The 20,212-nt window shown below is 41.5% G+C and overlaps 2 protein-coding genes across 2 annotated transcripts; one reads left to right on the forward strand and one right to left on the reverse strand.

Moving 5' to 3' along the window:
- The first annotated feature begins 2,353 nt into the window (after positions 1-2,353).
- Positions 2,354-9,592, forward strand: slc3a1 (solute carrier family 3 member 1). The gene is made up of 10 exons (XM_030771996.1): positions 2,354-2,825; positions 3,423-3,602; positions 3,923-4,065; positions 4,384-4,509; positions 6,209-6,328; positions 7,239-7,363; positions 7,505-7,706; positions 8,362-8,538; positions 8,647-8,775; positions 9,167-9,592. The coding sequence occupies exons 1-10, from the start codon at positions 2,414-2,416 to the stop codon at positions 9,590-9,592; spliced, it is 2,040 nt and encodes a 679-aa protein (XP_030627856.1). The 5' UTR covers positions 2,354-2,413.
- Positions 9,593-9,930: 338 nt separating this feature from the next.
- Positions 9,931-19,734, reverse strand: prepl (prolyl endopeptidase like). Its single transcript, XM_030772377.1, has 14 exons — positions 19,681-19,734; positions 19,269-19,397; positions 18,929-18,995; positions 18,631-18,843; positions 18,200-18,326; positions 17,639-17,855; positions 17,127-17,318; positions 16,428-16,634; positions 15,564-15,739; positions 15,099-15,315; positions 14,653-14,802; positions 14,217-14,340; positions 10,541-10,623; positions 9,931-10,005 (listed from the first exon to the last, which is right to left on the reverse strand). Exons 1-14 carry the CDS (start codon positions 19,732-19,734, stop codon positions 9,931-9,933), a joined length of 2,031 nt encoding a protein of 676 aa, XP_030628237.1.
- Between the last annotated feature and the right edge of the window lie 478 nt (positions 19,735-20,212).

Raw genomic sequence — 20,212 nt, forward strand, 5'->3', positions numbered from 1 at the left:
TCCTTTAATAGTGCTACCCAGTTCCACCCAGAGCCATGGTGGTAATGCTTAGTTACTCAGGAGAGAATTTAAGCTATAGCAAAATAGATCAAACAAAATGCTTCAGGCAAGTGGAGCATTCACTGAGTTCAGTGATAAGACAGTGGGTATTTAATTAGGCAGAGCTGCTTAAATCAGGTGTGGTAGGCCCAAAATCCTGCTAGTTTTCATGCCAACCAAACACGTGGTTGCCGATTGACTTGAGGTCACACACACACGCCTGTTTACTTTGTAGAAACTGGCCTCTAATGAAGAATTAAAGACAAAATGTGGACTGGTTTGGTCATCCAGGACAGAACTTGGTCATCCTTGTTGTCAGGGCCCGTCAGATATTGCAAGTTATTTATTCTATGTACAACTTATTGTAGTCAAGCATCTGTTTATGTTATGGGAGGCTCTTCAGTCCCTTGCTCGTGATGGGGGGGGTAAGCTTCTTAGCCAGAATCTGTGTTCCTGTTAAAGGATGGAGGTTCCAACAGGTCACAACTAAAGGCTAAACATACCATTTTTCAAGTCAGTGCTTCAGTCAACATTTGCTCTTCCCTGCTGGTGCCAAATTGTTTGCAGTGGCTTGTCCCAAAATCTCAGACAACCAGATGTTTCATCGCAGTAATTCAGTTTATCTTTATACCTATCAAAAGATTATTGGCAGGTTCTTGGCAGCGCACCGCTGAACACAAAGGAACAGAAGTGGCATGATGCCTACAAAGGTGCAAGAAACAAAGATCACGTCTGAAAAAAAAAAAATGTTGGGACATAAATTTGCGCAATGGAACACGTGACATGCAAGCATGATTCGCTCGAGATTTTGCAAACTATAATAAGTTACTATTATTATGCGGTTCCTCAGAATTCTGCAGAAGGTTCCTTTGAATTGAATTGGTCATCCCGACGTTCGAAGGTCCGATATTTCTTGATAATGTCCCCATTATTTTTCGATAATGACCGGCGGCCTATACATCACCCCTTACTTGTCTCCTGGCAAGGAGCATTATTGCCGTTCTTTATTAAATCACAAAATTAATCGTTTTTATGTATCAAAACTTTTACGTACAACAAGTCGTCGTTTTCAAAGCCAAACTATAACAGATCTGTAGAAGACTGTCAGTTGTCAACATTGCAAACGAAGCGATGTTTCATGTAGGCCTATTAAGAGACAAGGTTTTGACTTTTTCAGTGTTATTTCTGTAAAAAAAAAATCATAACGGAGTCGCAAAATAGCTTTACAGAAACCCTGATCTGGTAGCAGTGGAAGTGAAAATATACAACTATTTCATTCCACACATTATGAATAGAAGAGGCTAAGAAGTAGAATGCTGAAATAAGATAAACCTCGAGCAACCAGCAGACATGCCTCTAAATCAGTTTTCTTAACAGTAGCTTAAATTGAGTTGAACAAAGACTGGATCACCTAGCCTGTTGGACCGATCGACATTATAACAGGAAAAAAACAACCATTCTAATAATAATAATTATTAGTTCTTACAATAATTCTCATCAATAAGTCTTATTTTGCTCTCTCCTATAACGGTGTTAACGGTGAAGAACTGTGTGTGTGTCTAACGGGGAATGATCCAACTTCAAACTTATAGTGTTTTTAATTACATCTCTTATGTTTACGGTAATCTCTTCTTTTCGAGGTTAAACCGTTTAAGAATTATTTTGAAGTTACCTTCTCTTTGTGAAAATCGTACACTCCAGTGAAGAATTGTTGCGCCTCTCGCAGCGTTGTAATTCCACTATGATGTTTGATCACTTACTTTCGGGTTTGATAAGTAGGGATTTAGAAGGGCAAAGTCCTTCATCTTGTTAGCACAGAAATTCAAAATAGCTAATTAAAGCAATTTTGCAAATAAGTAGGTTTTCGCAAGACTATTACAACTCTGTGGAGTCAATCTTGAGAAATCACTGCAGGAACAACAGAGAGGCATGATACACGTTTCTTCAGACCACAGGACAGATACTCACAGGAAATCAATTTCTCGTCTGACATTGACACTTCACCAACTTTTTACACCTAGACGTGACGACATTTAGTGACATTTTTGATCTACTCAATAACCCTGAGCAATGTATTTACGGAAGTCCAAGTAAAACATTTCAAAGAAAATAAGAGTCTACTTTTCCATGCGCACGCTCGTGTGTGTGTGAGAGTGCGTGCGTGTGTGTGTGTGTGTGTGAGTGAGAGAGGGAGAGAGAGAGAGGGAGGAGGAGGAGGAGGGGGTCCAAGTCCTGTAGAGCTACAGACTCCGTGAGAGCCTTTATAATGCGCATCGTGAATTGAGTAGCTACTCAGTTGACAGTTGCGCTTAGGAGGGCATAATACAGGGATAGGGTGGCATCAATTAAAAAGCAGCAGGTGCAACAGAGCAACATGAGTTTGAAAAAAAAGTCAAACGGCAACTCTGTCGAGTTGAAAGAAGGGATTGAGAACACTGGTTTCCAAGAAGAGTCGGACAATGAGAGTGTTGCCTCCAGTAAGAAGAGAGGGTCGGAAGGGTCGGTGTGCATGCACAAGAAGGAGAACGAATACACTCAGATCAAACCGTATGCCGGTATGCCCAAAGAGGTCTTGCTCTTATATTCAAGGCAAGCTCGCTATAGGGTACCTCGAGAAATCCTCTTTTGGCTGACCATTGCGTGCACTTTAGCGCTACTGGCTCTGACCATCACGGTTATTGCGTTGTCACCGAAATGCCTCAGCTGGTGGCAGTCCTCGCCGGTCTATCAAATCTATCCGCGCTCCTTCAAGGACTCAGATGGTGATGGAGTTGGAGACCTAAAAGGTGCGTAATTTCTCTCTCATGTATCATTAACTCCGATAAAGTTGTGTCCTGATCATATTATGAAGAATTATTAAGAATTTAACAACAGGTACTTTGTTCACTACTATTCTATAACGCACATCATTAACCTCAAACGACTGAACTCAACTCTTGCATTACACCATAGCTAGCTATGCCTGAAATAATCGTCCTTTGATTGGTCATACGGATTTACAAACTAAATTTTAAGCACCATACTTATTGTACTTGGCATACCAGCAGTGAATTATGCTTAAAGGCATTGCCCCTAAATATGCCGTGAAATGCTCCGAAGGAAACCCCAGTGCTTTGCAAAAGGTTGTAATATAGCCTATAGTCAGAAAGCCTTGGTCCTGAGCAACCAAACCTAGTTTTAAGATAAACATACATATAGCAGTTGGACAGCGAGATGTCTAATGAGCTGGCGTTGCTAAGTATTGTTTACCATATGTTTAGATGTCTGTTAATTATACTATACATGTAAAATGTTATGTATTGTTTTCAGCCATGAACTTCAGCACTGCTTCAGGGTTTATGCACCTCTAAGATGGACTAACCATTAATTCTTCTCATTTTCAGGTATCATTGAGAAACTGGATCATTTTGCATATCTCAATATCAAAGCTATCTGGATCAGTCCTTTCTACAAGTCTCCTATGAGGGACTTTGGCTATGATGTGGAGGACTTCAGAGATGTTGACCCTATCTTTGGAACCATGGAGGACTTTGATAATCTCTTGGCAGCCATGCATAACAAAGGTGATCATTCACTAAAGTGATGCAGCTTATATGTAAATGGGGGACTTTGTACTGCCCGAAATGACTTTTTTAAATGTTTTATTGCATGGTTTGTTACTGTATACTTTTATATGGATATTGGAACAGATAATGTTGAAATGCTCAAACACTTGATAAAGTGTGATAAAGTTAAGGCAAACTGTATGTGTCTTAAATAATACAATACTCCAGGATCACTTCAACACTTGTTAATCACTTGAATTATGTCAGATACTGTAATATTAAAGACTACGTCCTGGTCATTTTTTCCTTTTTCTGTTTTCGCTGTATTTCTGTCACAGGACTGAAACTGATCATGGATTACATCCCCAACCACACTAGTGATAAGCATGTCTGGTTCCAACTCAGTCGCAACAACACCGAACGCTACAAAGACTTCTATGTGTGGGTCAACTGCACTGAAGGCAACCCTCCTAACAACTGGGTAAGATAATATATAACTGGATAAACACTTAAGATTAATGTCAATATTTCACTTTTTATTTTTCTTAATGTATCCTAGAAGTAAAGTAGCCAGAGAATAGTACTTTAGATCAAATTTGTAAACTTTTGTTTAGCGCTTGATATACCTCTATATTTTCAAAACACGATCCACACATGCTCTTTAATTATATTCCTCTGAAGCAGCTCACAGCAAAACGAAAGGGTTGAATGATTTTTTTTTTTTTTTTTAGTAACTTATTGGTGGATGTTCAAACAAATGAAGTGTGAGAACGTGTTCTTCTGTGTGGTCCATTCGCAGGTCAGTGTTTTTGGGAACTCCTCCTGGGAGTATGATCCAGTGAGGGGTCAGTGTTACCTGCACCAGTTTCTCAAGGAACAGCCAGACCTGAATTTTCGCAACCCTGAGGTCATCAAGGAGATGAAGGTAAAAAACCCCCCCCAAAAAAAAACCCAAAAAGGCTTTTTCTGTATTTTCTTGGACCTTGGTACACATTAACCCCCCTCCCTGTTCCTCTCAGTGTTTACCATAATCATCCTGAGTCAAACATCAAAAGGGCAGAACAGCACAGTACACTCTGAAAGGAATCTCTGTTCAGTTCACATACTGATCATTGTGATTATAAAGAGCACAGACTATGTACTGCGAGGAAGCTGCATTAAAGAGGCTCATGGGCCGTGTGTTAGTCTACTGAGAAATATGAATGAGAGAGAGCTGACGCATCAGAAAAGCTGAAACAGCGAAACAATGAAAAGTAGATAAATATGAGCGAGACGGGGAGAGAGAGAGAGAGAGAGAGAGAGAGAGAGAGAGAGAGAGAGACAGAGAGAGAGAGAGAGAGTTGGGGAAAAATAAAGAAAGAGAGTTTGGGATTACGTAAGGCCCCTGTAGTACGGAGACTGTTCTCGGGTGTCTTTTTAAGGGACTGAGAAGTAAAGAGCTTGTTCACATGCTGCTACAGTAGCCTCTTTATTCCTCTCTCAGAGGTACGGCATCCCCCCAAAATGGGCACCGTGCCCATCGTTGTCTGAGTCTTTGCTTATGCCTACCTCCTTATGCCAGATTACAATGGGAGAAATATGATTGTTTTAGATACTCAACATGTGGAATACCTGTTTCAAGGTAATACTTCAAATGAATCAAGTAGACCGAAAACAAAAGGCTTCTTGTGTCCAGTGTCCATAGACAAACACAGGCAGTACAATAATTACGGAATTATCACAAAAAGTGAAGAAATCAGAGGTTTGTGAGAAGCCGGTTTGTTAGTTACATTGGGAATGATAAAGCATGCATGCAGCAATAACAAAAATGATTCAAGTCTGTATAATTAGAAACTATCTTTCTCTTGAGCTTATCTTTGTTCGTTGAATCATACAGTTGCCTAGCAAACTCAAGGACATGTATTATGTTCAGAGGAACATTTGGGTACTGATGGCGCTCTTATACTTCTTAGGTATTTGACCAGAATGATACTAAATAACAAAGCAACCTCCTGGTCTCCAACTTCCCATATTCTGCACCAACCACTCAAAAAGAGGCCATTATACAGTATAGAATAGATTTCATACAATACAAATTACACTGAATGTAACAGAACATGCAGAATAATAGGATAATATTGGTTGAATAAAAGGTTCATATTTTGGCTGGTCCAAGCCTTGGTGCAATAGGACTATGTATCAGCTTTTCTTTTTGAACAAAGGCTTTGGTTGTTCATTATATCAATTCCCTGGTCTAGCAATCTAGTAACAGTGTCTTGCTATTGCTTTTGGCCAATTGTAATTCACAGGAGGGGAGGGGGGGGGCACAGTATATGTTTGCATGTGTGAGAAAACACCTGTCTGTCTGTAACGGACTAAGCTGAGAGAAAAAGACAGAGAATGTGGAAATGGTGCTTAGCAATTGTACCAGTGTGTTGGAGACTTTAGTTCACACACCATAATGTTTCTTCTTAATGGTTTTTGGGGGTCTATAACATATTCTGTGCGATGTATATTGTGAAATCTCACAACAGTTTGTTCATCTTTAGTCAAGGCCTCTGAGCCAGCCATCACACACAATCTTTTTTCTTTTTTTTTTTTATAAGAAGAATAGGGGTATAACAGTTTTTATGTTTTTGTGCTAGGGCATCATCCATTTCTGGCTGAAAAAGGGAGTGGACGGCTTCCGGATGGATGCCGTGAAGCATATGCTGGAAGCCACACACTTGAGAGATGAACCCCAGGTTGACCCCGACCAAGATCCTGTGAGTGCCCATTCTTTTGACATAATACTAACCCTGAATCAGCTATGTCACATAGCACTGCCTTGGAAAGCACTGGGTGGAAATTTTGAACTGAGCTTGTGTCAGCTGACTGTTTCTGTAAAACACACCTCTTAATAATCCTCTTACATACTCTTGCAAGACTCTTGAAAAAGACACATTTATTGCACCTGAAAATAAGTTAAAATCAGTATGTTTACATATAAGTTATTCTTATGCCTAAAACGGTATCGACTGGAATGGTGACGTCAATGATTTAGCAAGTTCTTCATCCTCATTCATTTTATGATCCAATGTTAACCTTTCCTCTTTTAATACACATAAAAAGTCTTGCTGAGTATTTTCCTCAAAATTATATGCTGTAGATCTCTTTACAAAGCCTTCAGAGTCAGACATAGTCCTCTACAGCTCGGTGAGGGAGAAGACCATTATGACTAGCTGAATTCTCACAGGGTGGGTTAAAGATTAGTGGTGCATATTTCTCTGGATTTGCTAGCAAGTCATTCTGATTATCTCAACTCTGCACAATTACAAAGGGACTGGAGAGTTGGCCGGCTCTGGAATGTGACACAATGGTCTCCCATGCCCCAAAGAGTTGTGTTCTAAGGTGACTTTGGATGGGTGTAAGCAGTATTTAGTGAAAATGACCCACTGAGTTATTCCCACTGTGCTTCTTCTATCTATCCTGAGTCATTTTAGATTAGTCTTTGGTAGAAACCAAGGGATCCAAGACATAAAGCAATCATTCTTTATTCCTCATGTAAAAGGAAAAAAAAAAAAATCAATGCATTCCTTTTGATTTAACCATGGGAACAGAGATGAATTTGCATTTTCAGTGTAAGCTTAAATCGTTTTACAAATGTCAGCCATAAGACTCCAATCTTCTGCACAGGCGACTGTGAACAAGGAGTTTGATCTGTACCACGACTACACCTACACACAAGTGGGCCTGCATGACATTCTCAGAGACTGGAGAGTAGAGATTGACACCTACAGTACAGAACCAGGTCGTGAGAGGTACACAAGATGCACCCCCCCCCCCCCCCATGTCACAATGTCGGACTCAAGTTTAAAAAAACAAAATGCAGACCTGAACATTGTGGTATGATTTATCTGGGGTTTTGTGTGTGTGTGTGTGTGTGTCTTAACTCTTATCAGGTTCATGGTGGCAGAGAGCTACGACTATGCTGAAATCGAAAAGACCATGATGTACTATGGGACACGATTTGCCAAAGAGGCTGATTTTCCTTTTAACTTCTACCTGCTGTACCTGCCAGAAATGCTGAATGCTTACAGGGCATATCAGCTGGTTGATTTCTGGATGTCTAATATGCCAAAGGGGAGATGGCCAAACTGGGTGGTGAGTAGTAATGATTCATTAAAGATGTTCTTTGATCACAAAAGCTCTGAGACATCATATGAAACTGTTTTTAAGTTATGGTGCTGTTGCTGTCTTTTGGTAGGATCACACAGTTCATTGTTTTTCTTTTTTTTTAGGCTGCTTTTAGTCTTTTGTCGAGAAGGGAACTTACATTTTGAAAATAATACACTCCTTAGCATTAAACAACTGAAATATTCTCTGGGCTATGAGTGGAACTGTCAGTTATAACATCTCTTTTTTGCTGCAAACATGTTTGTGATGGTAGACTTTAATTTGCAGGGGGGAGGTGTGTTAGAGCAGGGAGAGAGCTAAAATGTATAGAGCTGTGGGTCTCTAGGAGCAGTGTAGTAAAACACCATAGTGAGGCAGAGCAGATGCTTTAATATTTCAGGCGAAGAACTTATGTCATGACTGAACTAACCATTTGATACGTGAAAATGAACAAACAAACAAACAAACAGCAACAAAACAGATCCGTGTACATTACATATAGTTATGTCATGACTCAACTAACCATTTGACATGTGTTAAGAAAACAAACAAAAGACGAACAAACAAAAAACAAACAAACAAACAACAACAAAACAGATCCATGTTCCTTACATTTAGTGAATGGGATAACTGTTTTATTCAGGTGGGGAACCATGATAAGCCCCGAATCACCTCAAGTGCTGGCCCTCAGTATGTTCGGGCCATAAACATGCTGTTGCTAACGCTGCCTGGTACACCAACCACGTATTATGGGGAGGAGATTGGCATGGAGAATGTCAATGTGACCGTTATACAAGACCCATTTGGAAAGTTTGATCCAGTGAGTGAAAGAGCATAATAACCTCATGATTCATACCCGCTCTTCAGTTGAATACCTGCCCGAGTTTCTAATACAAAAGTAACCATGGTAAAAATGTGCTTTGTCTAGAATGCCAGTCGAGATCCTTCGAGGTCACCCATGCAGTGGAATAGTGGGCTCAATGCTGGCTTCAGTGATAGTAAAAATGGCACCTGGCTACCCATACACCCAAACTATGAAACAACAGTCAATGTAGAGGTAAGCTGCCTTTCCATCTACCTGTACAGTAGAGACTGAATGAACTGAGGTCATTAGATGTAGTATGTAGGTTGATGGATTACTTTAAGAACAATATTTGACCAATGTAACGACAGGCTGAGCTTGTCAGTAAAACATTATTAATTATAATGTGGTATTATTACATCTTAAATATACTATTACATTAAATTTATCACGGTAACCTAGCACTGGCAAGAAACTTTTTGTTGAGTTCATCATAATGTTGTGCTAAACGCAAAGTCATGTGAATGATTTAAGTACATAATACAAATACAAAATGTTTAACTGGAATCAACAGTGTGGTTTTATTTTGTGACATCTTCACATCTGATGAATCAATATCTTAGCTAAACCCTTAATTTAACTCCAGGTTCAAATGGGAGATCCTTACTCAGTGCTGGAGCAGTATCGAACCCTGAGCATACTCAGGGAGAAAGAGTTAGCTCTCCATCGCGGCTGGCTATGCTACGTCTGGAAAGACTTAAACGTCTTTGCCTATCTACGCGAACTGGACGGACTGGACCGAGCCTTCTTAATACTAGTGAACTTTGGCCAGGACACGGATCTGGACCTGTCGTCTGTGAAGGAACTGCCGGACACGCTCACTGTGCGTTTGAGCACGCATCCGATAGAGCAGAAGAGCTTCCCGAAAAATGCGATACGCACGACGACAGGGCAAGGCTTGCTTCTGCAGTACTCGTCCAACCAGCGTTTCCATAGTAATCATGCCTCTGAATGTTATGTGGCTGAGAAGGCCTGCTACCTGAGCACCCTTGGTATCCTCTACAAGTGCTAAAGGCGCCGACAGAGAAAGAGAAGAGAGCGTAATGTCTCATCACAACCAAAAGTGCTCATTAATGTGGTGTTGAGCTTAACAGAAACATAATGTTGAGTCATTCTGTAATTTTTGACTTTATTTTTTAATTTAAAAAAGTTTCACACACTCAGAACTGAGTCATTTTTGTCTCTGTTTTATCATGACAACTGATGCATGCGCATTTAAACGCCTACAGGAAAAACAATAGAAAAACAGTTAAGGTGAGGGTAATGGGAAACTCTGAATGGGCTGATCATAGGTGCTCAGCCATGAATTGGTTATTTGATTTAATAGACTGATGTATTTGTCACTCCCCTTCATTTTCGTCTGCGTCTGTATCCATGGGCTTCTAAACCAAGCTCCATGTGGAGAAAGGCCATCTGCTTAGCACTCTGGGAACAGTAAAGTGGAAAACGAAAAAGACTGATGTATCAAAACATATTGATTACATGCACTTTTTTTTTAGCGGGTGTATCTACCCATAGTGACTAGCAACGTCTAACCATTATGTTTTTTTTTGTGACATACTACTGTAAAACTGTCATTTCCCCTGAGTCATGTGCGCAGTAATGACAGTCCTTTAAACAAATAGCAGATAGAGGCAAGTGAGGCCATCAAAGTTAATGTTTTACACTTTACTGAAGGCAATTGTCCATCATACAGTTGTTTATTGTGACTAAGCCAAAGGCTGAACCACAAATTGGTGATTAACCACTGTCATATAGCCCAAGGTTTTTTTTTATATGTATATAACTCAAAGTGGTTAGGAACCGGTCTGGAGTAAATGCCGTATATCCTCATTAAACCATAATGATGTAAGGCAAGATAAAGACTTTCAGAGAGCTCTCAGCTAAAGATTAAACGATTCCTGATCAGATAAAGCAGGACAAGGTAACCATTGATGAAAACATAATGGTGATACAGTACCTCATTCAAGGACAGGTCAAAGTCCTCTGGGCCAAAGTGGTCTCCACCTGGTTGTAGGTTCAGAATGACAGACCCTCCTGGTTCTGAGGATTTGATAACAAATCATACAGATTGAGGTGGATATTTAAAAGCGTGGGAACAGGAGGAATATCAATAGCTCTTAACCTGGGTTGGTATGAGGAAACAGATTTCATGAAATAATTTTTCCTGAAATATAATCTTGCATTGAAACGCACATAATGAAATCCTTTAGTAAAACCGAGAAACTCGACCTCTTATCTCGTAAGACTTGCACAATAATTTGGAACTCATTAATGCTATATGAAGTTGGACCGAGCAATTGGCCAAAATACCATCAAACATACCGCCAGTATTGAGCTAAGTGCATTGTCTTGTTGAGGTCAGTCTGATAGAGATTCCACCTGATCTAAGCTGACTTTCCACTATATTGTTTTCACATATCTGGTACTTTCAACCCATTGCTCTTGAGGCAGAGCGGATGACAAGAGGCAGGTATCTAAGAGCACTTGGACCTCTTCTTTGTGTGGCTTGCTTATTTCTCGTAACGATGCAATCTCTCCGAAGAGAAGCCAAGCGTGAACATCACACGTCTAATCCTGAAAAAACTCCTCCGTCACCTCCTTCTTATCTGGAGCCTGACTGCCTGCCTCTTTCTCTCTGTCTTGGCAGTTTGTTTCTCCTGACCTTGGCAGGGCCTGGTGTATTGTTGCTTATCTACAAGCCTGATACATTATCTCATAAACATGCTAATCGGTCAAGCTGTGAGCATGTGTGATCAGCATTTTATCTCCCAAAGAGGAGGGAAAGAGATTAGAGGAGAGAGACTTTATTTCAACTACGTTTGTGTGTGCAAAGGAGAAAGAGAGAGAGAGAAAGAGAGAGAGAAAGAGAGTGAGAGAAAGAGAGCGAGAGAGAGAAAGGGAGAGAGAGAGGGAAGGGTGTATGTTAGAGAGAGAGAGAGAGAGAGAGAGAGAGAGAGTGCATTTGTGTATATGAGTGAGTGAGTGAGTGACTGATTGAGTGAGAATGAGAGAGAATTAATGAGACAGAGAATAGGGGAAGAGTTCGGGGCTGGGATTTGCTGACATCGTATCGCAAAGAGCAGCTCAACGACAAGGTCACCTCAGCGTGATACCAAAGAGAACGGCATCACAAATCACCTGTTTCAAAGCCAAAGCTCTGATCTCATCAGTTCACAGCACAAGTGGTTTAACAAAAAAAAAAAAAACGCAGCTGATCTGAGAGCGAGGATTACAGCCACTGGCCTACAGGTTCATTTCCATCATAGGGTAGACTACATAAACATAACTCAGTATATGAAAACAGTATATGACCATAACTATTTTAAAATCTTTCCACAAGAATGAACTCCCAATAAACTTACATATACTATAAACTTACATATATGTATATATATATATATATATATATACACACACACACACACACACACACACACACACACACACATATATATATATATATATATATATATATATATATATATATGTATATCTCAAATTATTTGTTGCAGAGACAAATTACAATTACAACAGTAATTTGTTTCTTGATTTGTAACAACAACTTGCAAAGACATATTTGTTCAACTTCATTCCAGATGCTTTTTCTTCCAAATGAACATGTTCTTAGTCATGAGACAAAAACTTTCTATTAGAAACTTTAGTTGCTAATCTGGCGTTATGTGATGACTATGTGATGAGGTCACCAGGGATATGACTTCATGGCTTAACCAATACAACATTCTCCTAACGATGGCCTGAAATGATCTTTGCAGCTCCCCAGATGCTGTGGCTAGGTGTTTTCCACAGTTAGTAGCCCGTCAGCATTTTCACTAGCCTCATGATCTTTGAGTGTTTCCAAATTCAAACTGGTTGTGTCAACTTATCCACACTGCACTGGTTCCCAGTCAAATCTCGTATTGATTATAAAATCTTACTATTAAGCTATAGAGCACTAAATGGTCTTGCGCCACAGTACCTGCGTGAACTCCTGGTCTTTTATGATCCACCATGCCTACTTAGATCAAAAGGTGCAGGCTATTTGTTGGTACCTCGAGTTGTGATGGCTACAGGAGGCGGCAGAGCATTCTGTTACAGAGCCCCACAGTTATGGAACAGCCTCCCAATTAATGTTCGAGACGCAGACACAGTCTCTATGTTTAAGTCAAGGCTGAAAACTTATCTGTTTAGCCAAGCCTTTTGCTAACAGCTCTTTGCTAGGTAAAGGAGCAGATCTGGAGGGTTCTCGGGCATAGAATGTTTGGTGAACTGGGATGTTTGGATGCTGTTGCCCCCCGACTCTAACATGTTCACTCAGGTTTGTTGATGGTGGAGTGGGTGGCCGCCTTGTGTCCCAGAGTGCCCTCATGTCCGTATTACCTTCTAGCTCTCCCTTTTAACTATGCTGTAATAGCTAGTCTTGCTGGAGTCCCTGCCTACACTCGGCACACGATGTATATTTTCCCTTAACCATTATGTGGAAATGAACATCTAACAATGTCTCTCTCTGTCTCTCTCTCTGTCGAGTCACACATGCTAGTCGCCACACATGCTACTCCTGAGATACCAGTGATCCTGACTCCTCCTGCCCTCTGGACTGATCCATCCTGGTGTTATCATCTTTCATCCCCGTCAGCCTCCTGTCAGCGTCGCCATCCCCTTTGCTCATGCTCTATTTTACTTGCAATTGTAACTGCCCACTGGGTCGGCACCTATTGCACACCTGTATGGAGTCTCCTCTCTCTGTGGTCCTTCTCAAGATTTCTCCCATTTTCCCATTTCCCTTTTGGGTTTTTGGGGAGTTTTTTCTTGCCCGCCATGAGGATTAAGTCAGGGTGTGCCGTCCTGTTTTGATTTTGACTGTTGTGGCCTGTAAAGCCCTTTGAGACTGTAAACAGTGATATTGGGCTCTAAATAAACTTGAAACTTGAAACTTAAACTACAACAGATGTTTTTTTCAGACTTATCAGTTCCATAACACCAACAATCCAGGCAAAACATTAGCTTTTTAGCTGGGTTATACCCAGTAGACGATTTGTTTTTTTTAAACAGTGGGGATGGCCCAATGGCCAACAGAGAAGATGGCCCAATAGTCACTGACACTACTCCATAGAGTACATAGGGCGATGGCAAGTTAACAAGGGGGACGGCATCGCCCCTCGTCCCCCTACAAAAATCGCCTACTGGTTATACCCAAGCTGCTCACGACCCATCTGACACATTTCATTAAAGCATCTTTTTTTTCTCTTTTCCTCTTCACGCCCCTTTTTGATTATTACATCTTTTCTCTTTGGTCACCATAGGACCCAGCTTTTTCACATCAACCATGCCACATTTCATGTAAGTCTTCTGTGAAGTGAGAGTACAGATAAACTGGCAAGAGGACAGCCAGGCGGAGTGAAGAAAATGCGTATGCATGCACATTATTATCATTATTATTATTATTATTATTATTATTTAAGCAACACCAGAAGGTTACCCACCAAAGTAGCTGGTAAAGCAAACCTACCACTGCCAAATTTGATCCACGTTTGACAGGTGGCCTAAGTACATGTGTAGATATACACAGCAGAGGAACTGAATAGTGGATCCATGTATATATAAGCTGTAGTAGAATATACTGTATGTACACTCACCACTAAGAAGACTGCTCTTATGTGTGTGAACAGCTTTCTTCAGTCTCTCCGCATACTTCAACACCCCAGACAAAGGTATTCGCTTATCATCTTGATAGGCTGTGATCAGCACAGAGGGGTAGCGCTGTTTCACACACACACACGCACACACGCACACATGCGCACACACGCACACATAAACACAGAGTGTATCATTGCCCATGTTTCAAAACAGCATTACAGTGACAAGTTTTGAGATAAATGAAAACATTTTTATCATGTACAAAACCCACAAGTACTCCAGTACATCCAGAAGGGAACGTGATGCTACTTTGATGTTCTTAAAAGTATTATTTCTTGTTGGTAGATCTACCATAACTAGCCAGTCAGTCTCCTGCAGAGCAACGGCTCTTACAACAGGTCTGTAGTGTGGCCAGGGCAAAGCAGCCGCGTTTACCTGGGGTTTAATATTGTGACAGGGACAGTAAGAGGCAATGCACTCCCTGTACTGAGGGTCTGTCAGGGGGTCTCCCCATTCCCCCGTCTCCTCCACCGTCAGAGGTAGAGAGGGGTCCTGCATGGTTCCCAGGACATCCAGAAAAGGAGCCTGCAGATGAACCAGGGTACAAATAAGAACCTGTCATGCACAGGATCAGAGAACTACATTGTCAGAACCATGTCTAGACCCTATTATTACACAGTGCAGTTCAAACGTGTGGAAAGACATCAGTTTTATAAATTTGCCTCCATAACAAAACATGCCGTTACATACCACAAATATACCACATTTTACAAAAAAAAAAAGGACATATAAACCCGACTGTTTGTGAGCATAAAGAGATGTGTGTTTTGTGTGCGTGTACTGGATGTGGGAGCAGAATACTCCACAGGCTGAAGACTTGCCTGCATTGTTAGTGCAGTGAGTAGCTGAGGGTGTTGGTTGCACAGGGCTGCAGCCAGGACAGCTCCAGCACTGCGGGCAGTGAGGGCCGTGAGTCCGGGCTGGGATATTCCCTGATGGAACAGTGTCTGGATACAGGCAGCAAGGTCCTCCACTCCTCTCTGCTTCTGTAACAAATGCCCCGCCCTGTGCCACGCCAGACCACGCTCCCCCCCACCCCTGCAGAATCACACACACATACACGCACACCACACACAAGACACGCACACACCACACACAAGACACGCACAAGACACGCACACGACACGCACACGACACGCACACGACACGCACACACACCACTCATAACAATGTAATGGCTTAACTATTTAGTACAAGCAATAGGAATTCTTGACAAATACACAAATAAAGCCATTAAGCATATATCTTTATGCATGGAATTATGGGAATTGTAGTTGGAGTCATACCTGACATGGCAGTAGGCTAAAGCCCAACCACCCTCCAGTAACAGCCTCTTCTCAGGGCAGAAGCTCATATTGATATCCAGGCCGTAAGCACCATACACATGCACCAACAGTGGAACCCTGCCGAGCTGATCTAACGCAGGCATGTGGAAGAGTGTTATAGGTACCAGAGTACCATCCTAAAAAAACAAAGTGAGATTCAGAGAGAGACAATGTTTAGTCAGTCAGGTTTACAGAAACCAAAACACCACGCAAAATGCTCAGGGATTTAAACTATACATACTACCATGCATTTAGGACATGACAAAATGCAACTAGCTCTCAGCTGTAACACTGTGTGCCTCAACTTTCCATTTTTTCCTATGAGCACTGACTTGTCTAGTATTCAAAGCCAACAAAACTGAAGGAAGCTGTCACTGGCGCTTTAAAAGATACACAGTCATAGGGAGAATTTGTGCTGTAAGTCGGAAAAATATCTCTTGCAGAATACTGCAGAGTATACTACACTATATCTGAGCGAAGATAGGTCTAGCATCAGACTGAATGACATTCAGAGAATAAACACTTTCTCCCTTCTAACTGAAACTCTGATTATTTTCTTCATTAAAAAATGAGCTATTGGCTTGGATTTGTACTATGAAAATCCTGTTTAACAATATGAGCTATACTAGATGCTCTGGATGACTATGTAAGAGTTTAAATAATAGAGCAGTTGGTCTGTTACTGAGTACATGTACAACAAAATTCTGCTTGTTATGTCTAGCTACCTAACCTAGGAGAGGCTGCATCTATTTGAAGATTCACTGCCCCTCACAACTGTGTGTATGTGTATATATGTGCATATGAGAGCCTACGGACACAGAGTACCTGACTGGATGCCTGTAGTCGTGTGGTGTAGCACTCTTGGAGGTGGTGCTGTTGGGGGTCCTCCTCCTGTGAGAAGGGCTGACGGTGTCCTGGAGAGAGGAGGTAACAGACGGGTGGATGTACTGGAGAGGACAAGAAGAACCGAAACGTCTCTCTGTCCATCATCCTGGCCTGCTGTGTCTCTAAGCAACAGGCCCAAGCAGGAAGCTGTGAAATGGAAACATATTCTGATATATGGCAAGACAACACACACACACACACAGACACACACAAGAAGGCAAAGGCTGGATCCGTTCTTGAGGTAACTCTTATTACTTGAATCAGAGATGTTTACTTTGAGAGATGTTTACAGAGGAGCAGAATAAATATGGTAGCATTTTCCACAACTTTTCAAACAAACCCAGACAAATATCCTTTTAGCAGAACAGCATGTGTTTTAATGCGCAACTCTGACAAGTGGACAACTCAGGACATCTGAGAAGCTGCATGAGAGACTGGCTGAAGGTAAATGTCTGATAAGGACATTCAAGATTTTGAGAATGTGAGGATATTTCACATGCAAATCAAAATGTGTTGATCACTGGGATAAATTCAAAAAGCATCATCATCATCAATATTGTCCCTGTAATCATCATCATCATTACTGATGAAGAGTAACAGCTGGCTGCATCATTCACGGCGGCGCTTGATGGCTCTCACCTTAAATGTGGACACTTGTTTGGGGTTTTCTAATGGGACAGTCTGGAGCTGGAGCAGACCAGTGGAGTCCCTCACTGAAACCACACAGTGGTTACGCAACATCTCCATATCTTTAATCACTGTCCATGGAGATGGAGTGAAGACGGGCACCCAGTTTGGCATAGATGGAGAAGAGACAGGTGCTCTAAGCAGCTTGGGGATATGACATAAAAAGTATCAAGTGACAAAAATGCAAACCACACTGACAATGGGGCTCTCTCTAAGATAGCTAAAGTAATAAAAATAAACATGGAAAACATGCATGGCTATGAATTCCATTTAAAAGCCTTTCGTGTTGTCCCGGTCCTTGGGACAGTTCACTGTGCTTAAGAATCCACAATGAAACTGACGGAACTCTTGGAGTAACGAGACCGCCTCACACTCTTGTTCTGACGAAAGACACTTTATGGCGTCAGCATTATCCCTAACAACACCTGTGTTTGCTAGTATTTGTGAGAGTCATGGACTCTTACCTGGTACTCCTGTCCTGGACCAGTGTTGGCTAAGATATAGAGCTGGTTTTCTGAGTGTTCCACGTGGTAGAGCAGGCCCGGGAGACGAGACTGCACTAATACGGGAGGAGAGATGGGTGCTGTGCTGTCTATTATCCACGCCTCTGAACTGTCCTTACTACTGCAGTTCACAGTCACCAGCCTGTGGTCTCTGGACCGACTGACCTCCACAAAGAACCTACACAGGAGACAGATCAGAGCATATTATACACTACACATAGAGAAACAGATACACAGACAAACAGATGATAGAGAGAGAGAGAGAGAGAGAGAGAGGCTATCTTATACATACTTATAAATAGAAGGATGGATGCATATTTCCTAAGTGCTCATAATGAAGCACATCTATAACTGTAGCGTTTTGTATAGCAGTAAGGAAAAAACAGTAACTTTCAGGATTTCAATGTGTTCTGCTGTTAGGAGCAACATTCTGATTTCTACAAGCCTTGCTCTCTCTCTCTCTCTCTCTCTCTCTCTCTAGGCTGCTCACACAGTCTCTTACACACACAGATACACACTTACTCTGGGTTTTTCTCCTCATACACCAAGGTGCTGCTGGAGCCTCTGTCACTTAAGAGCAGACGGAAAACTTTACGACACTGCAGACCCTCCTGTGTGCTGTAGAACAGCACCTTGTCTGTGGCCCATTCTATACAGAACAAAGACAGCCGCTGAGCACTCGTAGCACAGACTGAGACATTAAAGGATTTTAAAGAGCGAGCATGCTTTGTACAACCAAATGACAGAAGTTCATCAACACTTACTGCGAATGTTAATGTGGGCAGAATTTTGTTCAACTACGAAACAATCGTGCCAGATTTGCCGTTATATGAACCAGTCCAAAAGCTGTTAACCACAAACTAATATTACATGTACAGTTTACCTAACCAATGTATGTCAGTGCAATCTCACAACAACAAACATACATATATATATTCCAGGTACACACTTACCAAAGCTAAAAACCTTGTCTAAGATGAGCATTGGCTGATGAATTTCAGAGTCAGCATCTAACCGGACCAGCAAGCACCTGGCCTCCTCTCTAAGCGAGCTCTTAACAGTCACCGCCAACACTGACTCAGTGGGAGAGAGTCGAACTCTCTGGATGGTTCCCCCCACATCTCCTGCCCAGTCGGCACGGAATACTTCCCCCAAATCCTGTTCTCCTGTGCAGACATAAAGATTCGACTTAGTTCTTGACTTTGACATACGATTCAGGGGGGATTTAAAAATGATTACATTGGGGTTCACCTTGTCCAAAAGCCATTCTGTAAATGGCTCCTCCATCCTCTGTGTACACATGGTGACGGCCCCAGACCTAGAGATAAAGTGACATTTAAAGCTACTGACTAAATATTCAGCATCTACACAATGTGCATTCACTCCTCTCACATCCTGCAGACAAATCACACATTTATATGATAGTACGAGAGGAAAGAGCGCTAGATTAAGTCACAGTATTCAGAGCATAAAAACAGTATTTGGTATCTGTTCAATATTTACAGTAACCAAGTGTCAGCTTTATGGTACCCTTTCTAAATACTCATTGCTCTTGTTCAAACAGATGCACTGTTACAGACATTTAACTTACCACAGCACTGTCAGGGATCCCGGCAAACCTTTGGTGTACAGCAAGTAATCTTTTTTTAAAATGCTGTTCAAGGTTCCTCAGTTTTTGTTGCTGTTTTTTTGAGAATTCCACAGTAGACTTTATTGATCCCTAAATGGAGGAAAAGAGCATCCCTGTTGTCAGGCACTTTTTTGGCATTCTGGTGATTTCAACTGTACATTTTGTAGACCCCTACAGTGGAACAGAACATCCCTGTTCTGAACTCACTCTTTTTACTAGGAAGACAGTACAGTTTGACCTAGCTCTAGCTTGGCTTAATATAGATCTTCTTACAAATGGTTTCCTCCTCAAACCGGTTTCAGCAATTAGCTTTGAAAGTAACATAAGCTTCCAAGAAACATTCATGCAAAATACACGGCAAAAGTAACTGGACCCGACTCATGGCTGTGACTCCAATCTTACCGTATTGTAACAACGGTGAACACATGACCACCTACGATACGACCTCAGAAAACTTTTTGTCACTGGGCGCAGCAATACACATGCAGTCACAATTACACTCATTTAGTGCGATGCGTTTCATGTGCTGGTCCTAGCTTCAATTATAATATCTGTATAGACAGTTTTCCTCCTAACTGTTCATATTACTTCAATGTTTACGCCTCACGTTAGTGACTACAAAACTACAATCGGCGCTATGATATGGCGTTTCATCCAGACAAAAATAATCAATGTCAGATGCTGGCGGGATTGTAGCACAAAAGTAGGCTCGATAATAACTGAGATACATTGCTTTTCTTTGGCGTCTTAAATGACAGGAAGTGTACGGAAATGGCATGGTTTTCACAGCGGCATCCAAATCCTCACGAACTGCCTTACCGGCGAACTGAAGTTAACGCCGCAATTTTTTAATTAACGGAGTAACAAGATCTGTTTCCAAGGGAGATTTAGTTGTGCTTAAAGCT

This window comes from Chanos chanos, chromosome 4, assembly GCF_902362185.1.
Source record: "Chanos chanos chromosome 4, fChaCha1.1, whole genome shotgun sequence".
In the NCBI taxonomy this organism is placed as follows: domain Eukaryota; kingdom Metazoa; phylum Chordata; class Actinopteri; order Gonorynchiformes; family Chanidae; genus Chanos; species Chanos chanos.